This window comes from Bactrocera tryoni, chromosome 4 (assembly GCF_016617805.1).
Source record: "Bactrocera tryoni isolate S06 chromosome 4, CSIRO_BtryS06_freeze2, whole genome shotgun sequence".
NCBI classification, from domain to species: domain Eukaryota; kingdom Metazoa; phylum Arthropoda; class Insecta; order Diptera; family Tephritidae; genus Bactrocera; species Bactrocera tryoni.
Window position 1 is genome coordinate 9,835,754 of NC_052502.1, and position 18,209 is coordinate 9,853,962.

At 37.9% G+C, this 18,209-nt stretch overlaps 1 protein-coding gene across 1 annotated transcript; it reads left to right on the top strand.

The window, feature by feature from the left end:
* Positions 1–9,153: 9,153 nt before the first annotated feature.
* On the top strand, positions 9,154–14,662 carry LOC120775873 (serine protease snake). Its single transcript, XM_040106246.1, has 8 exons — positions 9,154–9,400; positions 9,517–9,792; positions 13,231–13,313; positions 13,365–13,480; positions 13,542–13,694; positions 13,918–14,000; positions 14,062–14,222; positions 14,285–14,662. Exons 1-8 carry the CDS (start codon positions 9,346–9,348, stop codon positions 14,480–14,482), a joined length of 1,125 nt encoding a protein of 374 aa, XP_039962180.1. The 5' UTR covers positions 9,154–9,345; the 3' UTR covers positions 14,483–14,662.
* The last annotated feature ends 3,547 nt before the right edge of the window (positions 14,663–18,209 follow it).

Below are 18,209 nucleotides of genomic sequence, written 5' to 3' on the forward strand. Positions count from 1 at the left end.
GAAAACATGCTTACCCCAACTCTGTTGTCCATCCACCTGCGATAAAATAGAGTGCCTCTCAAAATATTGCACTAATTGCATCTAGTCATTTTAATAGGTACTGAACAGGTGATAAGTGAGCGGCGAAGTTTGTAACACCCAGATAAAAAGGTCGGAGGCCCTATAAAGTCTATATATAAATATTTAGCTTGGCAAGCTGAGCCAATTTAGTCATGCTCGTCTGTCTGGTTGTCTTATTTTTTTTAAAGTGTTGAGCTTTGCACGAGTTCTTTGCTCAAGAAGGTGCTTATTTGTCGTAGTCACCGATATCAGACCCTTATAGGATGCCACCATCCTCGAAGAAATCGTTTACTTCGCATCACTAAAGTATAAATTGTGACAAAAAAACTTTCCGGAAATTGTATAAGAACGCAAAAAATTCATTAATATTTATTTTATTGTTATTTTGGATGACCTTCAGCTCCTTCAGCGAATTTTATTAAAAACGGGTTCCACTGGGCGGCAATTTTAGTTCGGGAAACAAGAAACAATTATATGGAGCCAAACCTGGTAAATACGGTGTTTCATCGATGGTAATCATTGCACATTGTTGGCTTTAAATTCGGTCACAATGCTGGCTCGAAGTGCTTCCACAATTTCGTCCGTTTTCGATGGATGTTCTCACGCAAACGCCTGAATACGGCCAAATAGAACTCCTTATTGTTCGGAACTCAAACGATCAAGCGAACCTCAAGACCTGTTTATAGTTCTCTTTTTGAAAAAATTCAGCTTTATCGAGACGTGTCGAGCAAGAGCGCGTTTCATAACCAAAATATCCATCAAAATCATTTGAACTATTTTTTCATTTGGACTTGTGAGAGATGTCGAGCACTCCTGCCATCTCTCTAACCCTTGTCCGACGATTTTCAAGCACCATATCCTTCATTTTTCTTTATATGTAGACATAATATCATTATGTGAAGGAAAAATGTATACTTTCATATATTTTTGCCACTTTTCGCTCCAACCTACACCACTGTGCCACAATACCTTTCATCATTTGACGCCGCCTAAGTGAGGTTTGAGAGCATTTTTTTAACGTCACGTTTTCTGCACAACGGCGCTTTGTAAATATCTACAAAAGTGTGTGTATATGTATATAATTACAACGTGTTGGCGACATCAGTTTAGCGGCAACACAAGCCCGCCTGTCTGCCATAAAATCTGTTGCTTTGTTTTCGGTTGCAATTCCCGGCGTTCGCTTCAATTGCTGCTGTTGCAGCACACGATGGCGTTTTATTTACACAAACACACACATTTGTACATACATATATATGTATGTATGTGTGGCGGTGTGCGCATCACATTGCAACATTGTTGCTTCGCTGTTGAACGTTTGAGTGCGCGAATACTTCATAGAAGCTGATGAATGATGCATTGCACCAGGTCGGCGGCATCACTTGACTTATATTTGAATTGGATTTCCATTTGAATAAGTCTGTTGCATGTTTTTGCTACCATTCATTTTCTTTGATTTTTGTTTTGTTTTTGTTTTTTTTTTTAAAGATATGAAAAATAAATAAATAAAATTTGCATGAGGTGGGTGAAACGTTGCAGAATAAAGCAGCTGCATCATGTGATGTGCAAGTGACTTATGATGAGACTCAAATGGCGTGGTTTATTTGAATTGACATTTTTTTTAAATTTTAATATTATATAAATATAGTCATCTGATAATGAAAAAATACGTATCATAAAAAAAAATCGAAATTTTAATCTCCCACTGTCAGTTATAATCAATATATAACCATTTTATAACCAAAACTTAATTTTTTTTTTCAATATGAGTGGTTTCTATTATATAGCTTTTCTTTGTCTGCAAACTTATGGAAAGTGATGTTACATTATTTTACATTTCAAGAGACGATATATACTTTTAGAATAAAAAAATGTAGAAAATAAAAATTAAATACTTAATTATTCCAAATTCAAATTATGTGTCGCTTTGTAAGCTTATTTTTGACTTTTGTCACTGCTGTTAGTAGTTTTCACACAGCACCCTAAATGTAGGCAACATTTTTAATTACTTCACACATCTAACTAACACACCTGCTAATTTTCGAAAGTTTTACGAACTCTTACATACTCCAAATTACCGTTAATCACGAAGCTGGCGACTAGTTTTAATGAGGAAATAACCGAATGTTATGTTCTTTTTTTATAAGGGTTTACTATAAACTCTCTTAACCTCGTGAGTGAAGGCATGGTACTATAGCACATGTCTCCATAAGGGTTGATTTTTGGTTTTCAATGGTGTAACTTTCGAAATGCCTTCACCGTCAAATGAAAATTAGCGCGAAAGTCATATTTGTAAGCATTTGACGCCCATACGTTAGAATACCAGGCCACCCTTAGTGTGCCTTTAATTCTTTTACGCATATTTAATGAAGCTTAAATGGAAATTTCACATCTGTCTTTTAACTAATGCACCGGCTTATTTACATATGTAAAAGCTCTAGCCGTTGGACAATAAAAAAATCTTATTGTCAATAGAAAAAGTGGTGGTTTTATATTATGTTCCAATAGAATATCTTTTGTTTTTCCAGTTGACTTTTTTATTTGTTAAAATTTCTAATCTAAGAATTCAAGCACGTTTTTCTCGAAACTATTTTAAATGCGGATCAATACTATTTCAGTTATAATGCTATTCATGAAAGTGGGATCAGAATTCGCATGATCAAGCATGTCCACAGGGACCTGTTTACGGTACTCTTTAAAAAAAATTCAGCTTTATCGGCATGAGCACACGTTTCATACACAAAATGTCCACCAAAATCATTCGAATAGATTCGCGAGAGATGTCGATCTCTCTTGTCATTTCTCTAACACTTGCCTGACGATTTTCGATCACCATATCTTTTACTTTTTCAATAGTTTCATCAGTTGAAGAGGTTGAAGATCGTCCAGAACGAGGATTGTCTTCAACGACCTCTGGATCGTATTTGAGAAAACTGAATCGCCGTAAGCCTTTTCCAATATTAGGTTAAAAATACAAAATTTGAGACAAATTCTATGTTCGATATTTTTATTCATTGTAAAAATCGAACCGTATCGTATCTTAATTATTAAATTTTGCAATACCTCTAGAATATTATCCGAAATTTTCAAGTTGATCCGAGTAATAGTTTCGGAGACACAGCCTTGAGAGCTTGTATCTCGAGACTAGATAGGCTAAGTGCGCCGCCTTTAAACGCATTTTTCTCAAAACTGTGTTTTTGAAGACAGTTGGCAAGATTTCTAGCGAACTACTCAACCGATCTTCATGAAATTTTCACAGGTCTTTGAGATACAAATCTTAAAGACCTGGATGAAGGATTTTTTGTTTTTCGATTACAACTATTTGAAAAAAAATGTCGCGAAATTTTAATTTTTTTGTAAATATATCAGATAAAAATCCAATTTTGAGTTTTTTTTCTTCGTCCAAGTTCTAAGTTAAGGTTTTAACTAAAACAGGTCTTGCCGCGCTTAAAATATTTTTTTCCAAAAATTTCAGGATTTCTTTATTAATAGTGTATGTTTGTAACAATAAAAAATTCTAATACATACTTCATTTTTATATGAGAAAACAATTGTTGAAAATAGGCTGTTTTTTACCCGAGGATACCTAAGTAACCGCTTAATACCATCACGGTTTCAAGAAACATCTCTAGAATATTGCCCTAAAATCTCAGTTTGCCTAGCCTGGTCTTAAAGTCCTAATTTTTCCGTCGTTTTACTTTTGATGGTCCTGTAAGAAGTTCTGCTGCTAAGGCGGAGTCACCTTTTTCCGGAGGGGCTGTCGAAAATGACGTCGAAATGCCCGAGTTTTGAATATTTTCCTTTGTAAATTTCACAAAATCTTTTTAAAATATGTCTCTTGGAAATAAAAAGCTTGAATAAAATATTTAATTTTTCATCTGAAAAAAAATGTTTAAAATATACCGTTTTTTGCTCAACGAAATTTTTGTAACGCCTTAAGAGTTTCCAAGGCATAAAAAAGTTTAGGAAAATACGACTAGCCTTTATTTCATGTCTAGAATAATAGAATTTGATATTCGAACAGTTTTGTGCTGCTACTTTTTGGAGTGATTTTGGCAGAATAACTTTGTTGGTTCATGGCGTTATGCTCGAAATGAGGTTAGTGAAAGTTTGTCTCATCATTTTGTTTATGAAGTAGCGTAACGTAGCCTTGGGAGTCATGAAGGACCTTGGTTCTAAATATCCGAATAGAGAATACATACCCAACAGGATTCTGGAATATATTGGAATGCTCTGCCTATGTGAGCCTGTGTGAGAGAGAGGAACATCCGAATGCAGGCTTGCCTCCGGCATTCTTTCTGTCATATTATAGGATTTAAGTATAGTTAGAGTTAGTTCTTTAATTTTTTTAAACTTAATGTTTTATTATTTTTGATTATAATTAATCGTTAATATCCTTCTTCTTTTTAATTGGAGTAGACACCGCTTACGCGATTATAGCCGAGTTAACAACATCGCGCCAGTCGTTTCTTCTTTTCGCTACGTTGCGCAGTCATTCATCCGAGGCTTGTTTTTCCTCTTCATTGGGGGTGTTTTTTTACGTGGCGGGTCACAAATCCAGTGCACAACCCTATGTAGGGGATGTTTCGCCTTCTCACTTTAGCTCGCCTTCAAACGGATGTTCTTAGGCTACCCAGAGATACTTGTTCAAAGACCGGAAGTCGTGAGCTACTTGAGCCATATGTAAAAGAATCCAAGTAAATGGCGATCAGAGAACTTTCCTCACTTGCGTGAACTTCTACTCATGAACCCATCCCCCATTATTAAAACTACTTATTCTAAGTTTTACCCCACATTCTAATGTTTTCTTTTGTACTGACATATTCTCTTATTAAATTCCTAAATTTCACAGCTGGCTCATTAAATTTTGAAATCGCAGTGGCCAACAACAACGTGCCGCATATTTGTAATTTTTATATTCAGAAATAGAAGATTTATATTTAGATCAGTTCATGTTAGTCCACATTTATACAAATGTACATACATACAAGGACTATTTAACATACTTCCGACAGTTGTGGTCACTGAAATACGCACTAGAATTTCTATTCGCTAATACACTTCCTATTATCTTCGCTTTCTCATAGCAAAACATTAATTTTTTTGTCGAAAATTAACAATTTTCTCATTTAAACTCGCGTTTGCTCCAACCAACATGTCTGGTGTTCGAGAAACAACTGAAAATATTTGGTTATTTTGCCGTGAGTATCGCTCGTTTGTTTGCCAGCCGCTGGCCTGTTCAGCACTCCACTCACCAGACCAAGCGTTACAATTCGTCATCGCGTCACCGCTGCCGTCAGCCACCAGTGTCATCCACATTGCCGCCAGCATCGGCGTTAGCTCGATGAAATCTATGTTGATGCTTTTCACAATGCGGAAAACTGAAAGCCTCAGCTACTTGTTGGGCTGCCTACGGCTGTGCACTGTGGGTTAGGCTGCGCGAATAATTGCAAAAAAGAGAGAGGCACTAACTTTTTATTTTTAAATGTACTTTGACTTAATACTAGTATATTGATTTATACATAATGACCAGTTTTTCAACACTGTGCGCTTAAAAAGTCAATCACCAAAGCTCCGAACACGAAGTGTCAATTCCCACGGGGTTGCTGTGATGACAACTGCTTTAAACACGAATCATACTATATAATTGTTGAATTCTATGAGGAAGGCAGAGCACAGTGTAACTAAAAAATTACTCAATATGATTTTAAGTTTTGTTTCATAAATTTATAAACATAATTTCAAAAATATTTTTAAGTAGTACAAAAATCAAATACGGTATTGCCACCGATATACAACTTTATAATTGAACACAACTTGTTAATGGGACAAAAAAAGATAATATAACAATGAGAGTGACAATACTATCAGTTTGAAAAAAAAATATATATATTAGAAAGGGTTGTCACCTGGTTTAAAATAGCAATGCAATACATTAAATACATTTCACGGTTTTTTTTTTAATATGAATATTAAGCTAAAATGGTTTAATAAGGTTCACAGTTAAAAGTATGTTTAAAAGGGGTTGCCACCAATTTCAATATTTTAATATTTTTTTAAATAAATTATATACTTTAAACTACAATATGAGCATAGAAATAAACAGATATAAAAAAAATTTTAGAATTTTGGAAAGGTGGCAACCTTTTAGAAATATCTTGATTCAAACAAATTGCTCAAATAAATTATTTATTGGAGTAATTTACTTTACTATCAAGCTTTTATAATAAATAAATATTAAATAACATTTGATCATACGATCTGATAATATGATGTATAAAAAATTAAAATATTTTTATCGAGTACATAAGTTATGATCGCGACTAATCATACATTTTGAAACGTCAAGTGATCTATTGACGTGATGTGATTGTGACATCATATGATCCGATGATGTGATTTAAAAAAAAAAATATCGACTATACATATAAGTTATGATCACGACTAATCACAAATTTACACAAGTCAAGTGATTGATTGACGTGAAGTGATCATGACGTCATATGATCTAATGATGTGATGCGACCAAATATATTTTTTTTTATCGAGTATATAAGTTATGATCGCGACCACTCAACATTTTCACATTTGAGCCTCATCATGTATGATAATTACGGTATCTATTTTGCTCGCTATCACAAAACATGTAATTATCGTAACGCCGGAAAGCTATACCGCATATTTGCACATATTTACATCACATTGCATATACAAATACCATATATACCCAATTTGAGTTATATAAGTATGTAGTTGTGTCCAACAACAATGTGTCTTTATCTCACATTAACAGCTTTTAAACACCGCACAATGAAATTGCTTTTCCACCTCAACTTATGCACATTATCCATTGTTTTGAGATAAATTGCAACTTTCCATTTGTTGCCACGCATTCTTGCAACAACTTCTCGGCATCTCATTTGGTGTGCATATTTTTAAAACGGAAAACTTAAGACTTTGTCTTCAAACACCCACTTACTCTGATTTTTGCACGAATAAGTGTGTTATCATATGCAACACAAGAAAATTACAGACAAATATGTTGCATACGAATCGTATGTTGCACGCATTAGCATAAAGAAAAGTGATGCATTTTGTGCACATTAGGGTGGGTCTACCTTGTGTATGACAGAAAAAAAAAGAAAACAATTTCTGTAATTTAGTATTTAGTACTATAGCCATGGCCTGCAGAAAAAATTCACCAACTGAGGTTGTAATGGCGTATTGAAGATGAAATAGTGAGATTTTCTTCGGACTGAATAAGCAATTGAGAAGTAAAGTCCTTTCTCGTCCTGCTACATGGTGTAGAGGAATGGATGATGACAACAACTGATGAGTCGACGTTACGAGTTTGCGCATTATCCACGGCGAATATCGCAGTCGATGGAACGATAAGCTGTATGAGATATACGACGACATTGACATAAGTCGTTCAGCGAATTAAGAGACAGCGGCTATGCTGGCTAGGTCATATACGAAGACACTACAGCTCCAGAGGAAGACCTCCACTCCGTTGGAGGTACCAGGTGGAGAAGAATCTGGCTTCACTTGGAATATCCAACTGGCTTATTCGACAGGATCGAAACAAAAGATGAGTGGGTTTAGTGGGGTATGTAAAGAGGTGGTTTGCGTATTGCGGAGTCTCTTTGCATGCAGGGCATTTTAGGGCATGTTTAGTATGTCAGGATCTATTCTGCCTAGACAGTAGCTTAACCAGCTGCAGTATCCAGAACGAAGTAGCACTAGGGTCACGCCCGTTTAACCCGACAACTAGAGCTCACGGTGATGGCTGGTGTTTCAACTCCAAGAACGTAATCACTGGGCGGGAGTCTATGATAGTGTTAATAGCTCTGCTGCGAATCGCGTTTAGTACAGGTCAAAAGTGGGACACATCTGAAATTCTATAGATACATATATAGTTGAAGTTCGTCAAGGTATTCTATGAATGTTCCCTGGAAGACGGTTTCGCTTCAAACAGATCAATGCAGGAGTGATTGCTGGAAAAGCATGCCAGCACCCACTGCTTGTAAAGGAGTGTATTATGTTCCTAAGCTGGAAACATGAGAACCTTACTATGGAGGCGTTCGACGGAAAATATCAAGAGCCATCCTGTGATAGTTCGGAATGCGGTATTTTAAATTGTCTGTAGCTTCTTCAGCTGTTGAAGCTGTGCAAGTAGAGACAGTGAAGAAGCGAGAAAGGTGAACCAGACAGGCGTTCCCTTTCGAACACATATCATCGATGCCGTCTTAAAAGTTTGGGTCACTCCTAAAAGCGCTAGACTGGCCTCACCCCTTAAATACTTATCTGGTAACTAAAGAATCTTAAAAAACAACCGTTTTCCTTGGAACGCTTCCCACTCAGAACTGCGCAAAATATATGCAACGATGATAGCACAAAGATGTTGTTGTAAAATTATGCACATCCGCCGCCCAAAGCAGTGCGCCTACTCGTCTGGTAAACTAACCAAGCATAAATGTGCGTCCACATGAATATGATTGTGTGCATTTGTATGTATTTATGCATGAAAGTCGTCGCCTACAAGCCTCTACCGGTCAATGAATCAACGAGTAGCGGATGACAGCGGTCTTGATTGTTGTCTTAGTTGTCTGAGTGATCGCGTGCCACCTTTTACGCAGTCACACACATACACACATACATATATAATATACACAACCAGTTTTTGACTCTTGACAGCGTAAATTTTCCGCCGTCCAACTTGATTGCAGCAAAGTGTAAACAAAAGCAGATTTCAAGCAGCCAACGCTTGCGACGCGCCAGCAGACAGATAACCAGAAATCGCTCAGTACGCGAGCACCAAATGTTCATATGATTCTCTATGGAATATTATAAGACAACTTTGGGAGAGACCAACAACAGCGACATGGGACTTCCCGGCTAGCGCGCGACCTGCAGAAGGCTCTTGACATTGAAAACAAACAAACAAACGCTACAAATCCAGTTTACTGGCTTCGGTTCAGTTCGGCGTAGAATCGCTGCAAATTCTACAGTTCTTGATGAGCTAATGCCTATGTATGCAAGCGTGTGTGTGTAGCAGGAAGATTTGCGCTTAGTAAAATACCGTTGGTGAGGCAAAAGCCGTTTTAGTTGCTGCCGAGACGCGCATCAAGTCGCAACCAAGAATTTTCGAGTGGACGCGTGGATGTTCTGGGCCTGCGCAAACGGTGAACAGTGTAATTTACATACAAGCACACACACGCGCGCATAAACGCATATAAATTGCACTAATTAATCAAGTGAAATTAGAAGAAGTCAGTGAAAGAAAGAATGTGGCGCACACTTTTTGCCGTCGCCTTGCTCGTCAGTTGCATTTGCGAGAATTGTGAGTTACAAGTGAAGTTATGCACTTATAATGCATATATGTATATTTATATATAATTACATGTGTATGTGTGTGAAAAGTATTGAAAAAAAATGTTTTTAAACTGTTTCCATTAGCTCTCGCTCAGGATGCTTTGCGCAGTATTCATTTCCCCGTGGAGAGCCATGATGGCTCCTGCTTTGTGGATGCCGCAAAGAAAGTGCGTGGCATTTGCAAAAATTTGGCTGAATGCGGCTCAGCGCTGAGACGTTGGAAGAATCAAAATATACGCCCACAAACCTGTTACTTTAATAAATTCGAACACATCGTTTGTTGTGAGATCGAGAGAAGTCCCATATTGGAGCCGATACTATATATGAAGCCCATGCAGGTGAAGCGGCGCAGTGAAGTGGGTGAGTTCCGAAGTTTAAGAATATATGTGTAATCTACGAAATCTAATTTTTGAAATAATTTTCGAGTAATTAATTGAAATGTACAGAAAAGCAAATGGATCCGAGCTTTGCACAGTGTATGACCAATTCTATTAACATATAGTTACATATGTTAGCAGTTTTGGCAATGAATATATGTATATACATACCTCGGTGGACTAAAGAACTCTTAAAACCTTATCAAGAAATTTCTACCGAAATTCGACTTCTCCGCAAACCTGCTACCATCAAAAACTTAAACACGGATGGAGCTGGTTAAGAAAGTAAATTTCCCAGAAAACTTGTTCTGATAAATGAACTATTTTCTAGACACCCAAGTTTAGATAATCAGAATGAGGCAGATCTTCGAAACCTTCATGCAACAAACGAACTATTCCTTAAAACAATTGAGTCAAAGTTAAGAGAACGAGGCTAACACTGCTCAAAGTTATATAAAAGTATCTAAAACTCTTTTCGAATGTTTTGATATTTTAACAAAAATAAAACAATTTCTTTAAAAACGCTCTCCTCTTACCTCTCTCAAGTCAACAAAACCCCTTTGAGCTCATGAATTATCTCATACCTGTGAGATTAACACATTCTAAGAGATCTTTCTAACAGTTTTGACGATAAATTAACGAGATTCAAGCATCTGTCACATGTTTTAGCTTCCCTTATTATTACTCTACTCTTTAAAGATTATGCTCCGATATCTAGATAGATGGAAACAAATTTTAAGTTCAGAAACTGGTTAACATAGTAAAAGTAAAGGCCTCAATCTTGACTATAATCATCATAAGAACCATTGACCGTGCTAGAAGACTCAATAATTGGTGAAACTGTCGAAGCCTTCAGACAACAGAGTGAGCTATGTATATTCCATCTACTAGTTTGACCTCTGCACCTATATGCTTTTTTGAGGACACTTAAAAACCATCAAAACATTATGGCAACCTTTGATCTCAACTGGTTCACAAATGCATATTCCAAAACAAGCGAAATAAACAAAATAATTAAATTAACTATCATATCTTATCATACTCGGTCTACGGCCAACTTGAGTGCAATTTCGAAATGCATTCCCATTTCTCCGTATTTTCCTCTTTAATTACGCTGATCCCTATCACAGCGTGCAATAAAATAATTGTCTTGTTTAAATGTGCATAATTAGATTCAATTGGTTGTGTGCTGACAAGTGTTGCCCCATGAACTACATACTTTCTAAACGAGTGTAACATGCAACATGCTCTTAATAACGTCGTTTTCTGCGAAGATACGATGGCTCTGTCTTAGGCGGCTAGGCTAGTTTTAGGCGTTTAAATCGGTACATGGAATATGTGGATTCCAAATAGTTCTTTGTGGTTAACAGTCCTGCGAAATATTTTGTCGATATTCTGTTCCTACTTGTTTTTGGTTTCTTCAGAAAAAGATAGATCCTGAAAGTATCAGGAAATTATCTTTGTACAGCTGATGGGCCACGATCGCACGGAAGCGACAAATAAAACTTTTTGACCAACAAAAAGTCTGAGTGAAGGAATTGGACCGTTGTAAAAAGGTTATCTCTGGCGCACCGAGAACACAAATCTTTTTCAGACAGAATAGGAGATTAGAATACCACTTAAAAATCATGGATGACCATTATAAAACTATTGTCTTCCATACAGATAATATTTAATTCATAAGACGTATGGTCTTCTCTGATAATGACAAATTCAAAGTTACAAATTTTAGATTCTCCTACCGATTCATGCCTCAACCCGAATGGGGTCGGAAGAATTGTAAACATTTTGTTGGTTGTTGAGCAGGAGTGGACCTGTCCACAAGAGACCAAACTTAAGCCATCATCAAGTTCGAATTTAGTTCGATTCCACAAAAAACTTTTATTTCTATCAGAAAACAGCAGTACTTAATAACGGGTTTTTGAATAGGGACGCTACAAAAACAGACCGATAGGGAAAGCAAACACCGTCATAGTTTTTCCAGCCCTTTTGACATTTCTCTTCAGTAAGGTTTGCCATTTCATCATGCAAAGATACGTGATCCAACAACGAGTCCAAATTGTTAAGAGTTTACTACCGAAATTCGGAGTCAGTGGCCGTCATAATCGTCCTGTCAGATCAACAATTGAGCGTCTGGTGGAAAAATTTGAATCCACAGGCACAGTAGAAAATGTTTTCGTGCCAGTGAGACAAAGAAGTGCTCGTAGTGTCGAGAATATTGCTGCCGACAGCGCATCAATTGAAGAAGGCCGAAATCAGTCTCTCACACGTTGTTCTCAGGCATTGGGCATCTCTGTGACGTCGTTGTGGCGAATTTTGCGAAAAGATCTTGGCCTACATCCTTATAAGATCAAATTGACGCAAGAACTGAAGCCGCTCGACAACCAAATTCGATGTATGTTCGTGAACTGGGCTGAGCAACATCTTGGAAATGATCCGGATTTTCATCAAAAAATCATCTTCAGCGATGAGGCTTATTTTTGGCTGAATGGCTTCATCAATAAGTAAAATATGCGTTACTGCTCAGGCAGCAAATCACACATACTCCATGAGTCACCATTGCAACCCGAAAAAATTACTGTTTATTGCCGTTTATGGACAGTTTATAGCGTTACTGTGAATGGGAATCGCTACCGCTCAATAATAACCGAATATTTTTGACTCAAATTGGATGATATGGATTTGGACAATATGTGGTTCCAACAAGGCGGCGGCACAAGCCACACAGCGAATCTCACAATCGATTTATTGAAAACCCAGTTTGGTAAACGTGTTATCTCACGAAATGACCCCGTCAGTTGGCCGCCTCGCTCGTGCAATTTAGACTATTTCCTGGGGCTACGTCAAGTCTATGGTATATGCTAACAATCCAGCAACGATTGATGAGCTTCGTAAGAATATCAAACATGAAATTGCAGCAGTATCGGCCGATTTATGCTTGAAAACCGTCGAAAATTGTATGCCGCGTCTGGACTTTTGCAAGCGTGTCCTTGGTGTCAATGCAAAAGAAATCGAGTTCCATGCATAATGGCATCGAATGTACTTGCACAGGAATAAAGAACTTCATCGATATCCTAAACCATTTCTGTTGTAAGGAATTAAGGTCCTAATAAACAGCTTGGCAGTAGAGAAGCAAGTACATATGTAGATGATTCCGTGGCAATTCCGTCAAACACAAAGCTAAATCTTCCTGACGTAAACAAACACCCGTACTTCAGCTTTCAATAAACTGTTTTCACTTGAGGTGTTGCCAGGGCTAAAAAGAAAATATGTCTCAGGTTACTGAGGATGAGGTAATTCCTTCCAAAAAATATGACGGTTTCATAGGACTTGATAGGTTTGGGATACCATTTAAGTCAACGACAACAAAACTCTAATAATTTTAGTTTCAAATGTATATTGAACTCATATTCTTCCACAGAATGTGAATCGCACCAAGGCAACAAATTTTACATAACCATTGTGAGGGGCCAGGCAGCAGCGGCCAATGAATTCCCATATATGGTAAGAGTTCTAAAAATCTTTGTGTAAATATTTAATATTTTATTTTAATAGGCCGCAGTGGGCTGGGTGTCGAATACGGATAGAAGCAGCGCTTTCTTCTATTGTGCTGGCGTGTTGATATCACCGAACTTCGTCTTAACTGCAGCACATTGTGCCGGTTTGGGAGGGTAAGCTCGCGAAGTCTCATTTAGATGCTTCAGCACCGAAATAAATCTCTAAATTTTCCAGACAATCTCCGACAGTTGTTCGCATCGGTGGCACTAATCTAACCGATCCGCAAACACCCAACATACCGATTAAGCGGATCATAGTGCATCCAGGTTATCGCAGTGGCTCTTCATATAATGACATTGCGCTGTTGGAATTGCAGCAGGGAACAAGGTATAAAATACAAATATGTGAACATTTGAAGCTAAAGTCTAGACACATAGCGAAAGATAGCTTCATATTGCATTGAAGGCAGCTAAGCTAGATAGTGAGAAAATAGCTGACATGTTGGGGTGTCTTGTTGTTTCCTATATTATGTACGCCTCGCTCCGCTGTGTGTCTAGCCTCAGTATACAAAGACCTAACCATTTCTGTTTGGTTTTTGGTTTGTTCGCAGACAGAAACCTGCCTGCCTGTGGACCCGGTATGATGTACCTCATAACAATGTGACAGCGCTTGGCTATGGGCATACACAATTCGGTATATGAGACCTCGATAACTGATTCTGTCAATATAAATGTTCCACCCTTAAAACTTTCAGCTGGCGCGAACTCGAATGTCTTACAGAAGGCCGTCTTATTCCTGGTACCCAGCGATGTCTGTCAACGCTACTATATGCCCGATGAGAATATATTACAGCAGGGCTTGGCGAACACGCAGATCTGCGCTGGTGATCAGGAAAATCGCCGCGATACGTGTCAGGTGAGCGAATATTCCTACTTCGTACCTTAAACATTTCAAACTTGACGTAATGATTGCCGCAGGGTGACTCCGGTGGTCCGCTGATCTTGAAGGTCGATCGCGACATCACCTATTCGTATGTCGTGGGAATAACGTCGTTTGGTCAAGCTTGTGGCGGTGCACCGCCGAGTATTTATTCGCGTGTTTCGGCGTACATTGACTGGATAGAGGACATCGTTTGGCCGATAGCACAGTTGAGTGGTTTCGGAGTTAACGGTTGATGACATCATTTAAGTGCAGCAATTAAAAATTGCGAGGAATTATTTAACATACATTAATTTTAGTATTTAGTTTTATTCTACACTTATAATTGAAAATAAGTATCTGTCCAATTGCACGTGACTATTGATCTTAAATTGAAACTGTCTGAAAATAAAATTTACGTCCTCATTACCCTTGAATTGTGCGTCCTCATTAATAAATTCACGTTACATACATATGTCAGCTGAGATTAGTCTTGCTGCGATCATAATATAGGATATACATCTACTTATAACCGGTGATCCAAGTAGAGGTACTTTTTTCAATAGCCTTTTTTTGACAGATCACGCGTGGGTCGTATCAAGCTGTCATGTTGTTTTTCTTCAGTATTGTTTGGCATTTCATCATGAAAAGACCTACGCCTGAACAACGTTTACAAATCGTTCAACTTTATTACGAGAATTCACATTCTTTTAAAAATGTGTTTATTAGGTGTTCATATATGCAACACTGTCAACCAACTTGAACCCCAGCATTCATTATTGGGTAATATTATAGAGTCGGTTCGACGCCATCCGCAGCAACTCGTACTGACATACAGAACGAATTGGCGCATAAAAATACAGCTTGTGCAAGAATTGAAGCCGCTTAACCTTCCCGCATCGATTCAGGCCTTGGAGCAAGTCATAACCAGTCGAAATGCTCGAACGAGTCATCGAAAATTGCACTTAACGGAAGGACCAACTAAGACGTAGCTGCGGCCGACATTTGAAAGAGATAATCTTCAAAAAGTAAAGTTGGGAACCTCGGAATGGGAACCTCGGAATGGATCACACTTTATATTACTTCATTTTTTTTCTAAACTTTAACGTTCTTTTAAGAATAACATGTAGAATAGTACTATTGAAATTTGTATTGCTCATCAAGAGCAATAACATTTTCTAATCTTTCTGGCAATTTGAGGATCTCAACCCAAAAGAACTGCGCTAGCTTGGATGTGAAGAATTTTTGATACCTGCTCTGATGTGAGCCATATTCCAATTCTGCATCGATCTTAAGAAATAGTAGTCAGAAGGGACAAGGTCTGGGCTATAAGATGGGTGAGGCAAAACTTCCAGCCACTGTTCTCTTAATACATTTTAACTGGTCTTTTAAAATAAGACCATGCGTTGATTTTGTATTCATACCTTGTGACTAGTCCCAAATTTCCGGCAATTACTTGCTTTAATTTGGCGCGTTGTTGTCGGTAGCTTCCGTCTTTAATGAACCAGCGTTCGCCAAAATGCAATGAAAACGCCGTTTATTACTAATGAAAATATGTATAGTATGTATGTATATAAGCTAGGAATATGAATGCCGAAACTCCTGAATAATGGTCACTTGATTCCATTGCACTCAATAGAGGGTATGAAATTCTCGGATTGGCAAAGCCGAACAGGTATCGCATTGTCTATCTGGCCTCAAGCACAACTCTTCAATTTGTTAGAATTATAGGACTGGACGAGACACAATTGATCTTAAGGGAGAGAGTTTTCTACGAGCCCACATCATTTCTCATTCTAATCGTATATAACGTTTTTCGATCAAGCTTAATTGTGTTTTTCAAAGATCCGAAACCTCATGAAATTCGAAAAAATTTTTATTATTCTTCTAGCAGTCAGGTATTTTCAGCGAAATTCGTCGATATACTTAGCTTCGAATGTAACGAATGTATAATCATGTTGTGGCTATTGTTGTTGTAACGGTTACCTAGTTTCCGTTAGGATGGTAAGGATTAGATAAGTTGCCAATAAGGTGTAGATTTAGCAGGGCATGCAGAGAGACGGGGACTTGTTGCAAGCTGGACATGTGTTTGATATGTCAGAGTCGATTCTGGATAAGTAGTAGTTTAATCTGTTACAGTACCCAGAACGAAGCTGTGCAAAGGTCACTCTCGATTTTCGCGGCAACTCAAGCTTGTCGTCTGCAGTGGGTGGTGGTTTTACTTCAAGTACGCCATTCACAGAAAGGGTGTCGGTGAAGTGTTAATTTCTGTATAGTGAATAGTGGTCGGTGAACGTCTGAAGTTTATTGCATCCCAAATCTGGTCGGCGTATTATTATATGTCGTCTATGTAGCTGAGGAGGGACCTCCGCTACAAGCAGGCGATGGCAGGGATGATTTCTGCACCCTAGCAGAAACTGCTTGGAGAGAAGGTCATTATGCTCTTTAACTGGGAGCATAAGGGCCCCACTGTGCAGTTGTTTGATGGGAGATATCAAGAGGTATCCCGTTGTAGATCGGTGTGCAGTGTTCTAACATGTCTATAGCTTACTCGTCTGCATTTCACTGCATCCAGGCGACCATATTGGTGCGGCGTAGTTAAGGACCGGCCGACCGATTGCGTTGTATGTTGCCAACAACGCTTCTTTGTCTTTTCGCCATGTATTGCCGGCTAGCGACTTGAGGATTTTATTGCGTCTCTGTACTTTGGCAACAATCGCGGTCATGTGGGAAGTGAAGGAGCCCAGACTGTCGAATGCCCAAAATCTTAGGGTTATTGACAGTCGGAATTTTAACGCCAACGCCACTTTCAGAGCTGGAGTGTTTTCATCCATTCGGACAACATGACCTAACCAGCGTAGCCGCTGTCTTTTAATTCGCTGAACTACTATGTCAATGTCGTCGTATATCTCGTACAGCTCATCGTTCCATCGAATGCAATATTCGCCGTGGCCAATGCGCAAAGGACCATAAATCTTTCGCAGAATTTTTCTCTCGAAAACTCGTAACGTCGACTCGTCGGTTGCTGTCATCGCCCAAGCCTCTGCACCATATAGCAGGACGGGAATTATGAGCGACTTATAGAGTTTAGCTTTTGTTCGTCGAGAGACGATCGTCCACTCGCAGAGTGGTTTTTGGTTGAGGCCATGAACTATCTGGGCGTTTATGACGCTAAGTGCTGTGGTGGTGCTGTGCTCTTTTCGGAAGCCATGCGTGAAGGTCAGGAGTTGCAGTGTCTTCACTACTGGGGCGAGGAGAGTTATCGGAAGATAGGACTACCCTTTGTTGGTGAGTTCGTAGAATCATCGACGGTTCAGGTAAATACTGCACAGTTATAATTATTATTATTGATGCCGCCGTCCTGTACCTCCGAAGTCAAATTTGTCGGTGACAACTGGACAAAACCATTTACTAGACAATAAAAAGATGAAAAATGAAAGAGAGCTTTTAGTTTTTACGTATACCTAAAATAATTAGGCGATTTTTCAAAACTTTTATTGTTTTTTTTTTGTTACGCTTTACTTGGTAGTTTTCTTCTTTGAATATTTTCTAGCGTATTTTCATTCATATTAATTTTACATTTTTATACAATGTTTTTTTGTGTTTCTTTTTAAGTTACGTTAAATAAAAATTTTAAATTACACGAACTAATATTTATATTAATATGTAATGCTTTTTATATGTATATGTATGTATATATATATATTTTTATAATTATATATAAGTAAAATTACAAATTTCACATATTCTTCAACGATCTTTTTTGTTTGTTTTTGTTTTTGTATTCATCTGCAAATATCATACTTCGACTTTCGCACTATTTAACTAGACTATATATACATATGTATATATATACGTATATAATATATGTAAATGTTCGCTTGTAGACTTGTATAGTTTTGTATGTGTATGTGTGTGTGTGTTTGTGGGAGTTTTGTGTGTGAAAGAATTCAAATGTTTTAAAGAGGATTTGGCGCACATTTG

Bases quoted from the DNA above. Each gene is read 5' to 3' on its own strand.
- LOC120775873 (XM_040106246.1), top strand. From the start codon at position 9,346: ATGTGGCGCACACTTTTTGCCGTCGCCTTGCTCGTCAGTTGCATTTGC. The intron at 9,401-9,516 runs GTGAGTTACAAG...TGTTTCCATTAG, and splicing joins CAGTTGCATTTGCGAGAATT to CTCTCGCTCAGGATGCTTTG. The intron at 13,314-13,364 runs GTAAGAGTTCTA...TTATTTTAATAG, and splicing joins CCAATGAATTCCCATATATG to GCCGCAGTGGGCTGGGTGTC.